We start from the raw sequence: 13,878 nt of genomic DNA, 5'->3' as shown, positions 1-13,878 counted from the left end.
CCTCACATACAGTTGCTGAGCAACTGAAAAAAAACTGTAGTTCTCCACATGTGAAAATGCTTTACCTTTATTTACAGTGCCTCTGCGGTCTTGTGCACTTTCCTCTGAGGTCTGTCTCTTAAACTCTTTTTCATCACTAAGTTTCATCTCATATGTTCTATACATGGTGACATCTCTAAATATCCACCCCATGCTCAAACTTCCAGCACAGCTAATGATTTTCCCTCATGACAACCTAGGACCTTGGATTTGAACTTACATGATAGAGAGGATGAAGGTTCTTAAGTACAAACACTGCATTTTGATTCTAGCTTTGAACTGGAGTAGAGTGCTCAGCATGCACTGGGTTATCCTGCATGGAGTTACAGGCTATATTAGCATTTCTTGAGTTGTGACATATGTCCCCATTCTTATTCCAGCCCCTTTGTTGCTATTAAATACACCTTGATCAAGTTGAAGTGGATTAGAATTTATTAAAGTTTCAGAATGAGACATTAGCTCATGTATACATGTACATCCATAAAAGAAAATAATGTTTTGATAGAAAAAGTTGATAAATTAGCATACATTTAAGACTGATTAAAAAACATGACTCTCCTGATTTGGACCTTGAGATTTCAGTCTGGTGCTCCAATGTGGGTCTCTGTCTCTGTCTCCTTTCATCACCTGATGAAGGTTAATATTCAGGAGGATGCTTATATGTTTTTCTTTGGGTTCACCTTCTTATTTAGCTTCTCTAGGATCATGAATTATAGGCTCAATGTCCTTTATTTATGGCTAGAAAACAAATATGAGTGAGTACATCCCATGTTCCTCTTTTTGGGTCTGGCTTACCTCACTCAGGATAGTGTTTTCTATTTCCGTCCATTTGTATGCAAAATTCAAGAAGTCATTGTTTTTTATTGCTGAGTAGTACTCTAATATGTATATATTCCATACTTTCTTCATCCATTCTTCCATTGAAGGGCATCTAGGCTGTTTCCAGGTTCTGGCTATTACAAACAATGCTGCTATGAACATAGTTGAGCATATACTTTTGTTGTATGATAGGGCATCTCTTGGGTATATTCCCAAGAGTGGTATTGCTAGGTCCAGGGGTAGGTTGATCCTGAATTTTCTGAGAAACCGCCATACTGCTTTCCAAAGTGGTTGCACAAGTTTGCATTCCCACCAGCAATGGATGAGTATACCCCTTTCTCCACAACCTCTCCAGCAGAGGCTATCATTGGTGTTTTTTTGGGCTGACAAGGGAGGGAGACTTGATCGGGGGAGGGGGAGGGAAATGGAAGGCGGTGGCAGGGAAGAGGCAGAAAGCTTTAATAAATAAATAAATAGGAATTAACTGAGAAGATCAAATAGAAATGATGTGTCTGGCCTGCAAATAGGGTCAATTTTGTATGAGCTCAAGTAAATTCAACAAGGATTTCTAAAATTTGTGCTGCATAAGCCATCATATTATTTACCTTCTGTGTTTAATAAATGTACATTTAGCAAACTCCATGCATTAAAAAAAATAAAAACATGACTCTCTAGCTTTTTAAACATAACTCATAAGGAAGTTTATATTACTGTCATAGTTGAAACTAATTAAGAAGAATTACTGCACTCAGCAGTTCACAAAACAGAAAGGCGAATCCAGGAATGTTTCCATAATAATTAGAGTATCGTCTGTCATATCATCTACCTTGCCTGAGTGACACTGAATGACCTTACTTACTAGGCCTTCCCCCCATTTTACTGTTACTAATTAGTTTTCCTAAATTTGAGGTTGGAAAGTTATCAGGGAATTCTTATTAACCTGGAAAAGAGAGAAACACAATTAAGAGGAAAATAGTTTCTTGAAAAAGTGAAAATACTTGGTAAATAAACCAAATGTTAAGTCTAATGGTGTACTTATAGTTACAGGTACTCAGAAAATGACATCAGCTCTTTAAGCAACTCCACATTGATGTGTTTAGTTAATCAAACTACATCAGTCACTGGAACATCACCTGAGATAGTGGGGAAAGGTAAGATAATAGTAACACTGAATGTCACTTGAATCTTTGTATATATATCTATATAAATTTTTATAAAATATATCAGCAAAATTGATCAAAAACAATATATATTTGACCTTGACATATAAACATAATCATAGTGTGAACATGTGATACAGAATGAGTCTTTAGAAGTGTCTGAGGAGTAGCTAAGGACTGTTTCAATTAGAAGTTGGGAAAGGATGCTTGCAGTTAAAGTTACAAGAACTGACTGTATAAATATCTGTAGTCCCAGAACCCAGTGGTTGAAACAGGAGGAGTGTGACTTTGAGGTAGACCTGAGCCATATACTATAACCCTGTCTCAACAAACAGCTCAAGCAAGCAAGAAAGCATGAGTATGCAAATAAGAGAGAGGTGCCTTATAAAAACATAATTACTCCAATTGAAGATTTTTTTAAAAGTATTCTCATGCAGCAATATAGACATAACACTCTAGATAGTTCTACCTAGTATATCAGATAAGGGAAGATTAAAAGTAAAAGAAATGAGAAGTTAATTCTTTTTTTTGTATTGTTGAGATTGTATAAACTTATCACTGTTTCTAGAAGTCACTTTTTAACATCCATTTAACTAAAGAATACTTACCTAATTCTTTGTAATTATATTGTTATTAATCAACTTTAAGAAAATAATTAGTGAGATGCTTAGAGACTTATTTATAATTATAACCAAGATATCTCTTTGTGACTGAAGGAGAGATTTTAAGTATTTTCTAATTATAAAGATAAAATTAGGGACCAAAAAGATGACTCAACAGTTAAGAGCCAGTGCCAGTGCTCTTAACTGATATGGTTATTTCTCACAACATTGTGAATGTCCTGACACAAAATACAACAAAGGAAAAATAAACAAGGAAGTTGTCCTAACAGAGTTAGCTATAAAAGTGATATTTACTTGCTAGACATTTAATTCTATATTATCTATAAAATATGTATATTTTATTCATGTCCAAAGTATGGAAGATGAATAAAAAACATTAAATTATTTTTTGTGCAAAGATATTTTAGATCATGCTGCTTTCTGTATGTTTTCTGTGCTCTTTTATGTCATTTTCTATTTTCAAATATTGTAGATTGAATAAGAATTATGTAAAATTCAAAAAAGCAAAAGCAAGCAAATGATACATCCCAGGACCAATTAAATATCTGAATTTGTAGAGTTCTTGGTATTGGTGCTGTAATTGATGCTTAAAATAAACACATTTTCTCTACACAGGTTGTGAAAAGGGATCCAAGTCACGCATGTGGATTTATGTGTTAATGGGGAACATGCTTCGTGGCATAGGAGAAACACCAATAGTGCCCCTAGGAATTTCCTATATTGATGACTTTGCAAAAGAAGGACACTCTTCTTTGTACTTGGGTAATATACAGAACTTATGAAGTTCAGTCCTTAATTTTCCTAGGTCTAACCTGGAAATGGTAGCATTACTAAGTTTTTGTTAACTCCTTTCTTCTCCTCTAGTAGAGCTGCCAGTACTCTTCACCATTGAACTGACCTATCTTAACACCTCCTTAAGTAAATTCATATCCCTAAAAAATATTAGAGAAAAGCATTATGTAACATTATACTGTAAAGCCTACTATATAAAAAAAAACAAATAAAAGTTCAAAGTGGACAAAATCCCTACATGGAGACAAGAGTTGGACACAAAGTCCCATCCCTGCATTTGATTGCCTCTGGAAGAGGGAGAGTAAGTTTTCTTTATTAGTGTGGCCTGTGATGGGTTTACCATGCTCTGGGCAAGGCCATACCCAAGAACATAGTGGCACAAGCTATAGCTGATGAGATTTACAAAAGTAGAAGGTGATGGAGGTGGGTCTTGTATTAATCTGTTGCTTTCATTGGTTAATTAATAAAGAAACTGCCTAGGCCCATTTGCTAGGCCAACCCTTAGGTGGGTGGAGTAAACAGAACAGAATGCTGGGCGTAAGAAGCCTAGTCAGTGAGTCGCCATGAATCTCCCACTCCAGACAGACGCAGGTTAAGATCTTTCCTGGTAAGCCAGCTCGTGGTGCTACACAAAATATTAGAAATGGGTTAGATCAATATGTAAGAGCTAGCCAATAAGAGGCTGAAGCTAATGGGCCAAGCAGTGTTTAAAAGAATACAGTTTCCGTGTAATTATTTCAGGGCATAAGCTAGCCATGCGGGCGGCTGGGTGCCAGAGACGCAGCCCCACTGCTCTTATTACAACAAGAAGGCATAAATTTGGGTGGGTAGGGAAGTGAGGATGGATCTTGGGTGAATAGAAGAAGAACAAATACAATGAAATATTTTTGGATGAGAAAAAAATATCACTATATGTTCTTGGACTCTGATTGAATGGTTTTGATATGTTCACAGGTATTCTGAATACAGTAGCAATGATTGGTCCAATCATTGGCTTTATCATGTCATCTGTGTTTGCCCGGTTATATGTAGACATTGGATACGTAGACCTGAGTAAGTAGAATCAGTAAGGCGACCAGGAGAGTGACCTTCAAAGATCAGCCTCTATACCTCCAAGTTACTAGTTTAACTCTTTCAATAGTCTCTTGATTTTGTGTTTTATAAATTATAAGTGGAAAGGATGCATTTATACTGAAAACAAAGTTTATCTCTTGCCTAAACCAAGCTATTGCAAATCAGTATAAAATTGGACATTTTGACCAATCTTATTTTAGACAACTAAATTGAATACAAACTGGTTACATAGTCAAATTAGTTGCATGTTCACAAGTTGTACATTTGATTTAGAAGCACAGGAATTACAGATCGAAGCTTCGGGAAGATGCTGTGAGGTTGTCCACTTGTATTTGGCAAAATTAGAGAAAATACTCTATTATTTATCTTATCACTTGTTTTCAATACAAACCCTTAGTCAAATTACTTCTCATTTGAAACTCTTACAGAGCTGGAGAATTGATTTTTATTGATAATGGAAAATGTTTAGCTATATTTAGAAATAATTATCCATTTTGTTTTAGAATTTTTGGAAATTTGATGGCTACAGATGAATATTCAGATCTCTCTGCATCTCCTTTTATTCAGTAATGGGTGATGTACATTTTATCTGTTTTTGACCCCATAGGTCAAAGGGAGTAGCACTGTTAGGGGTTATGGCCTTGCTGAAGTAGGTGCTATTAAGTTGAAAAAAAAACTAAAAAACAATGATTGCATGTTAGGATTTATAAAACATACTTTGGTTTCTTCATCTGTACATGCCATCTGTCATTATCAATATTGTCTTTCAGGATCATTTCTGACTGGCTTGTTATAATTATTCATTCCAGGCAGCATCCGAATAACTCCTGGTGATGCACGTTGGGTTGGTGCCTGGTGGCTCAGTTTTCTTGTGTCTGGATCATTATCCGTTATTGCTTCCATACCCTTCTTTTTTCTACCCAAAATTCCAAAGACATCGCAGAAGCAAAGGAAAAACTCATCATCTCCAAATGTACTCCAAACAGATAAAGAAAAGAATCACATGACTAATTTGATCAAACAAGAGAAAAAAGCTCCTGCCAACATTACTGGTAAGGATTTCATAGTTAGTCTATGTGAAGATGTTAACCCCACTGAGAGCTGAGAATATTTAAAAACAATATGTTTTATGAAGGAGCCATAATCAAAGTTACAATTTAGAAAAGGTGGATAAAAGTAGCCAAGACAATGAGATCTTAACAGCTCTTTTCAGATTGGAGGAAAGAGAGGGGAAAGATATAGGGAGAGCAAGGGAGAGGGGAACAAATTAGAAAAAATGATATAAAAATATATTAATATAAATGCTTTAATAAAAGTCATATCTTTGAATCCTACTCTGAAACTTTAAAATGGAAGGAAGCAGAGGTAATTGGTGAAATAACAAAATCAAAAATTAAAGCCATTTATATAAAATGGTTCTGGGGATCATGAATTCCATTTTAGCCTGGACTATGAAACCAAGGTAAATTGCTCTCAAAAATACCAGCAACAAAAGCTAAATCAGTAGAATATTTTATGATGGTTTATGTTTATTGTTAATTTAACAGGACACAGAATCACCCAGAAAGCAAGTTCCTGGGCATGTCTATGAGAGTGACATAAAAAAATCACATTACCACATGTTAATAAATAGGAAATATCACATGCAAGATTCATATTTCAGAATATCTCCTAGTACTTAATTCAAAACTAAATATTTGTTGAATGATCAGGAAAAGAATATTAGAATGTAACTTATACTAGGCAAGGGTTCTACAGCCCCAGGGTTTTAAAACTTAACATCGACTTTAAAAAGAACATGTCAGGGGATGGCTGAGATAGATCACTGATAAAAAGCTCTTATTGCTCTTGCAGAGATCCTGTTAGGTTCGCAGACCTCCCACTGTGGTTGATAACTGTAACTCTAATGTAGGGGATCCAATGCCCTTTACACACACACACACACACACACACACACACACACACACACACACACACACACACACCATACATTTGCATGCACGCATGCTCACACACACACAGATATGTCTCTTTTCTTTAAAGCATATCAAGAAAATTATAACCAGGTATGGTTGCACATTGCTCAAATCCTAGCACGTGGATGGCAGAGATGTGTTAATGTGGCCTGCTTCATTATTATCCTCTGCTTCTTGTTGTTTTACCCTATGGTAGGTGACTTCAATGACATCATATTTGCTTGGGCAGTGTTTTGTAGACAAGCTGCATTTCAGGGATCAATGAGTTAGAATCATCACAAATTAAACATGCTTACAACTTCTGAATGTCAGTGTTCTTATCCCCATGGTCAGAGATTATTTAAATTTCTGTTTAATGTATTACTTCCTTGACATAAAATTACATTATTACAACTGATCAATAGGAAGCATCACTTTCAAGATTCATATTTCAAATTATCCCCTGGTACCCAACTCAAAACTATATATTTATTGAATGAACAGGTAATTGTATTGATAGGTATGAAAGACTAAGAGTATGGAGAACTACCAAGCATCCACTGGACAAATCAAACCAAAGAACGGGAGAGACCAAAAACTAATTTTCATAAAAAATAACCAATACATAATATAAATGTGGAAGTTTTGAAGAGATACATTTACAAATCTGTATAGAAAAAGATTTAAGAGTACCCTCTAATTTACTGTTCTGTGTATTTGTGACTTTAAATTACATGTATAATAAGTAGATTAGGATGTAAGGAATGTTTAAGTTGTATTACAATACTTTCTTCACTCTTGTTATTTTTGAGGTTTTCTAAAGTCTCTGAAAAGTATCCTTACCAACCACCTGTATGTTATATTCTTGGTACTGACATTACTACAGTTCAGCAGTTTCATTGGCTCCTTTACTTACCTCTTCAAGTTTGTAGAACAACAGTTCTCCCGGTCAGCATCAGATGCGAACTTTGTATTAGGTAAGGCAGACTGTTTCCTATTTTGTTTTATTGATGATTGATGACGAGGTAAAAAGGGCTAGAACTAGCATAGACTTCGAAATGTACAACAGGTAGTTGTGATACTGAGAAAACATGGATGTTGGTGTGAGCTTTGATATGCTAATAGTCACCACAGATAGCCAGCTATGTGTTTCTTCTACCAGTGCTAAGAGAAATGACTCCTCTTGATAGAGGGGAACCAGCTTCACAAGTTCCCAAGGAATGCCAGGTTTTATCTTTCTTAATCACCAGAAATCCATCTATAGTCCAGGTTGAGCTTATTTCTGGATAGTTGGACTGCCTTTTGGAGTTCGAGGAATGAGAGTTCCCTTAGAATCTGACAAGTATTGCAGTACCAAAGCACACCTGTACCCACGATCACCCCACTCATGCAGACACACACACACACATCCACATAAATAAATAATGAAATAGTTCCAATCTTAAAAGACTTTTAGGTGGCGAAGCTTAAAATATATTTTCCTTATTAATTTATAGAAGGGAGTGTTCCTCATAAAATTCACCTGTTAAAAAGACAACTTCTGACTTCTTTTACCAGGAAATGAGGCCCTTCTTTTAGGCAGGAAGATATTATTTTTTTTTATTTTTCCAAATTGGGGATGGTTTTCCATCTTTATTCTGGTCATTAATTTCTACTTAAGAAGCAACAAAAATGAAGGGCTTATGTAGGCACACTGTATTTCATTATGTAAAGACAACGGGCAAACTTTATTTATATAATGACATCTTTCTCTTACTTACAGGAGTTATAACCCTACCTGCTATGTCATCTGGGATGTTTTTAGGAGGATATATCATTAAAAGATTCAAATTGACTGTGATTGGAATTGCCAAGTTTGCATTTTTCACCACTTCAGTGTCTTATGTGCTTCAGCTGTTAAATTTTCCTTTAATCTGTGAAAACAAATCATTTGCTGGTCTAACCTTGACTTATGATGGGTTTGTATATATCATTTTATCAACAGAGTGATGCATTGAATCCAATTAGAAGACTGCATATGAAGAAAAAAAGGGCTGAAAACAGTTTCCAATAACTTCACTTAGTCAGTTAGCAAGAATTCAGTTAGTTAACAAGTTAATAACAATTAATTACAATTCATAAATTCCCCCAAACAATCACTTTTTTGAGAGTTCACAAAATCAGTTTTTATTTCTTCTTTAAAGAAAAGCTGGGTTATGGTGATCATGTCATTTTTAGAGTGTTTACAATCTGTCTTGGGTACCTTTGTCATGGGCACATTTTCCCCTTAAACAAAGTTTATACAGCCAGCCATGCCTAGACAATTACCTTGCTGGCTGTTATTGACTCAAATTTGGAGTTTTGGACTTCAACACTCTTGGTTTTCCCCACTGCATCTTGGCTAGGATGTGAATATAGGTGGAGGGAAACCTCACAGCCATGGCTGTGCAACCTACATCTAGTGTTCATTTTAACAGACACCTGTACGAGCGACCAGTTCCTTACATTGCTTTCCCACTGTTACCACATAGTGAAAAGTATTACTGATACTTTATCTGCCCTAAGGCCAGGGCTTGGGGTCTCTTGCACAGCTTATCTCTATCAGTATCTAGCAGCTTAAATAGGCTCACACGCCAGTAACATGCACAGAATTCTCATCAGTTCTCTTTTGGGTAGGAGTTTTCAGGCTCGCTAGTCTTTTCCTTCTTCATTTTCCTCCCCTCTGCACTGGCTTCATCATTCCCTACCATTTCCCCTCTTGCTGTTTTTCTATTCTTCCTCCTCCTCTTTCCTTTCTTCTATATCATTTTCACTCTTTCCTTCCTTCCTTCTGTCCTTCTCACTTCATCTCTGTCTTCTCTTTGACGTGTCTCTCATCATGTGTCTCCAGAATGAACTCAGTGGACTCTCACATAGATGTACCACTTTCGTATTGCAATTCAGACTGCAGTTGTGATATAAACCAATGGGAACCCATCTGTGGGAAGAATGGAGTGACCTACATTTCCCCTTGTCTGGCAGGATGCAAATCTTCTAGTGGTAATAAGAACTCTAATAGTACGGTGAGTATCAGTTTTCATTTTGTCACTTTCCTTACTCATAACTGCACTACAGATTTCACGGTTACTTATCAAATCTTTCTAGAGCTAAGATATCCAATAAAAAGATTCAAGAATAGGTTAATATATGATCTCTGTTGTGAAGGATGGGTGATTAACAAGTCTCCACATGAAATCCTGCTTGGAACAGTATCCTAATTATCTGTTTCTCAAATTATGATTCCTTAAATTCTAATACTTCATTTCCAAATTCTCATTTTCAAGAGTCTGAATATTGACTTTGGAAACCTGGAAATAGGCTTTCTGAAAGCACTTTTATGACTCAAGCAGTTAACTGTCATCCGTGAGAATTCCTTAAACCTCAGACATTGAAGAAGAATCTTAACTAAAAACATGAACAAAACATACACTGTTCTGCAGACTTTTATGATTATGACTCTGGGCTCCTTTCCCTTTTGACTCTGAAAAGCAGTGCTGACTTCATGCTTACTTGACAGTCCAAGTCTAACCTGTCAATTGCGAATTTCCCAAAGCTTGTGTTTCTACCCAGAAATTATAATATCATTTTCACATATGCCTAATGTATCCCATAATAATCCACTTTGTTTAAAACATCCCCTTCCCTATTAACTATGAATTATCCTTAGTCAATTGCTGACTACCAATCATGAAAATTGTTATGGTGTTGTACGTATTGCTAATCTATTTAAAATCTCAGAAAGTTGGGCAGTTTTATCCTTTTACCTTTCCCTAATTCAAACATTGGATATACAATCAGTTCTGACTTTCTGTGATGAGACAGGACCTTAGTATGTAGCCAAGGCTACCCTTACACACAGGATCTTCTTGCCTCAGCTTCTTAAGTTCTGGAATTGTAGACATGCACTCCCATATATGGCGTGATCCCTGCTTCCGACCCAACCCTGTATGGTTCAACATGTTTGTGTAGGTGGTTTTCATTTCAGATTTTGGCCCCATGGAATCTATCAAATGCCTTTAGTCTCTGGGAAACTCTTCCACAAGGCATGTGACTGACACATTGTAGGAAGTATTAAATGGAGTAAGTAAATGTAATACAGAAGATAAAAGTTAGAGAACAACAACTATGGAAAAGAACTTGTCTGAATGAAGAAACTATAAACAGTTTCAAACATCCTTTTTTCAATTCTTTCATAACTTTGACATTAGAAATGAATTATTAGGAACAATTAAATTTTCTTGTCTAGAAATAAATACAGAGAATTATATTGTTTTTCAGTTGTTAAACAGCTATGTTTTAGAAGTTTTAAAACTGTAAACACTCTTTAAGAATGGAAGAAACTTTAAAAAATATAATGGGACATATTTATAACAGTTTCACATTTTGCAAGCATGTTCTGTAACTTTTCAAATCTGTCTCTTAGGTATTCTATGACTGCAGTTGTATCAGAGATTCTGATCTCCAGAACAGCAATTTCTCAGCCCGTTTGGGTGAATGTCCAAGAAACAAGTGCAAAAACAACTATTACTTTTATATAGCTTTGCAAGTCTTGAATTCTTTCTTTCTTGCATTGGGAAGCATCTGTTTTATGATGATTCTGATGAAGTGAGTATATTTTGTTTTTTTCATACATGTGTGTGCATTTCTGTGTTGAGTGCACATGTGGAACAGGCTCATGTGTGGGTGCCCATTTACAGTTCAGATAATTATGTCTGGTATCAGTCTTCAAGTACCTCCCACTCCTACCACGGAGATTAGGTAAGTTGCCTATGCTTTCAATAACCTGCTGTTACCTATATGATCACAGATGGAGACACACCCTCAGATCCTTACATTTACTTTTGTCCCCTCAGTATTAATATTATCTTTATTTTACTAACAATATAAAGGAAACATAAAAAAAGTTGAGTATGATTTTTACAAGGGTCAAAACTGGGTATTCAAGTACTGACATGAGGCTCTTGGTCAAAAAAAGCAACCATGATGTCCCATGTAGTCTTCCAGTTTTTCAAGCCAAGTGTGGGCTGAAACCTTTGTACCATAGTCAAAGCAAAGTTTCCTGGAACTTGGTCTAGGAGGGTACTTCTAGGTCATGAAGTATATGTGAGAAACAGAAGCAGTCTTGTTCCATGTGCAAATCTCCATGCTGCTGTACTCTGGTACTGACGTAAGTCAGTCAACATGCCCTTGACCATTCACTTCAAGCACACCTTAAACAGTTGCTCTGCCCATACTTCCTAGCCTGTATTTTAAGACATTGTGGTAAACTGTGTTATTTTTATTCATCATTTTTTTATTTATTTTACATACCAACCACAGTTCTCCCTCTTTCCTCTCCTCCCACTCCCTCCATCATCTCCCCTCCACCCCCCATCCAATCCTCCTCTATCTCCATTCAGATGGTGTAAGGCCTCCCATGGGAATAAGCAAAGCATGGTACATCAACCTAATATAGCTCCTCCTTGGGCACCAAGACTGAAGAAGGCATACCACCACAGGGAATAGGCTACAAAGGGACAGCCCTTGTATCATGGACAGGTTCTGTTTTGCCAGTCGCCCCATAAGAGGATAGGTCACACAACTGTCATCCAGATGTAGAGGGTGAACATGGATCCCATGCTAGTTCTCCAACTGTCAGTCTAGAGTCTGTGAACACCAACATGCTTAGTTCAGCTGTCTCTGTGGGTTTCCCCATTATGATCTTAACCCCCTTGCTCATATAATCTCTCTACTCTCTCCTCAACTGGAATCCCAGAGCTTGGCCCAGTGGTTGGCCGTGGATCTCTACATCTACTTCCATCAGATACTGAACAAAGGCTCCATGATGTCAATTAGAGTTGTCACCAATCTTATTACAAAGAAGACCAGTTCAGGCACCCTCTCAACTCTTTGTTGGAGGGAGTGGGTTGCTTGTTGGTCCCCGACTAGCTTAGACCCAAAATAATCACACAAAACTGTATTATTTAACTCACTGCTTGACCAATTAGCTCTAGCCTCCTAATAGTTAACTCTTACATATTAATTTAACCCATCTCCATTAATCTGTGTATTGCCACATGGCAATGGCTTACCAGCAAAGTTTTGGCATGCCTGAGTCTGGTGGTGGCTCCATGGCTTCTCCCTGACTCTGCCCTTCTTTCTCCCAGCATTCAGTTCCATCTTCCCTGCCTACTTCTGATCTACCCTGCCATAGGCTCAAGCCAGCTTTCTTTATTAACCAATCATATTCACAGCATACAGAGGAAAATCCCACAACAACTCTTTCCAGGAATCCTAGTATCATTCTTGTGGACTCCTTAGAGTTTTCCTGGCACCAGGTTTCTCCTCAACCCCCAAATTGCCCCCTCTTTTAAGGTATCTCTCCTGTTACTCTCTCCACTCCCAACTTGACTCTCTTTATCCCTCTTTCTTCTCATCTACTCTCCCCACCCCCAGTTTACCCTGGACATTTTTTCCATTTCATCTTCCCAGGGATATCCATAAGTTCCTCTCTGGGTCTTCCTTGCCACCTAACCTCTGTGGGGTTGAGGACTGCAGACTGGTTATCCTTTGCCTAACATCTAATATCCACTTGTAAGTGAATATATACTGTATTTCTTTTTCTGTGTCTGGGTTACTTCACTCAAAATTATTTTTCTAGTTTTACCCATTTGCCTGCAAATATCATGATACCATTGTTTTTTTTTTTACAGCTCAAAAACAAGCCATTGTGTAGATACATCACATTTTCTTTATCCATTTTTTGGTGGAGGACCATCTAGGTTGTTTCTGTGTTCTTGCTATTATGAATAATATTGCTATGAACATAGTTGAGTAAGCATTCTTGTGGTATAGTTGAGCATCCTCAGGGTATATGCCCAAGAGTTGTTTTGCTGGGTCTTGAGGTAGATTGATTCCTAATTTGCTGAGAAATGGCCATACTCATTTCCAAAATGACTCTAAAAGTTTGCACTCCCACCAGCAGTGGAGGAGTATTCCCCTTACTCAACATCCTCTCCAATATAGACTGTCATTAGCATTTTTGATCTTATCCAGGTGTAATATTGTATCTCAGAGTAGTTTTGATATTTGCATTTCCCTAATAGCTAAGGATGCTAAACACTTCTTTAAATGTATCTCAGCCTTTTGAGATTCTTCTGTTGAGAATTCTCTGTTTAAGTTTGTATACCATTTTTAAATGGGATTATTTTGTAATTTGATGTCTAGTTTCTTGAGTTTTTTTTATGTATTTTGGAAATCAACCCTCTGTCAAATGTGTGGTTTGTGAAGACCTTATTCCATTCTGTAGGCTGCTGTTTTTTCTTATTGACATTGCCCTTTGCATTACAGAAGTTTTTCAGTTTCATGAGGTCCTATTTATTAATTGTCAATTTCAGTGTCTGTGCTATAGGTGTTATA

At 36.7% G+C, this 13,878-nt stretch overlaps 1 protein-coding gene across 1 annotated transcript in view; it reads left to right on the top strand.

Annotated features, from left to right (window-relative positions):
* The window catches only part of Slco1b3 (solute carrier organic anion transporter family member 1B3), a 61,344-nt gene that overhangs the window by 27,340 nt on the left and 20,126 nt on the right, over positions 1-13,878 (top strand). Inside the window, exons 4-11 of the mRNA XM_057782978.1 lie at positions 1,900-2,009; positions 3,257-3,403; positions 4,388-4,486; positions 5,317-5,559; positions 7,275-7,439; positions 8,225-8,420; positions 9,332-9,503; positions 10,904-11,085. Of these exons, the coding sequence (XP_057638961.1) occupies positions 1,900-2,009; positions 3,257-3,403; positions 4,388-4,486; positions 5,317-5,559; positions 7,275-7,439; positions 8,225-8,420; positions 9,332-9,503; positions 10,904-11,085 (1,314 nt within the window). The remainder of the gene's footprint in view (positions 1-1,899; positions 2,010-3,256; positions 3,404-4,387; positions 4,487-5,316; positions 5,560-7,274; positions 7,440-8,224; positions 8,421-9,331; positions 9,504-10,903; positions 11,086-13,878) is intronic.

The sequence above is a fragment of the Chionomys nivalis genome, chromosome 1 (genome assembly GCF_950005125.1).
Source record: "Chionomys nivalis chromosome 1, mChiNiv1.1, whole genome shotgun sequence".
Classification (NCBI taxonomy): domain Eukaryota; kingdom Metazoa; phylum Chordata; class Mammalia; order Rodentia; family Cricetidae; genus Chionomys; species Chionomys nivalis.
Note: the sequence above shows the minus strand (reverse complement) of the source record. Positions and strands in the feature narration are given on the sequence as shown.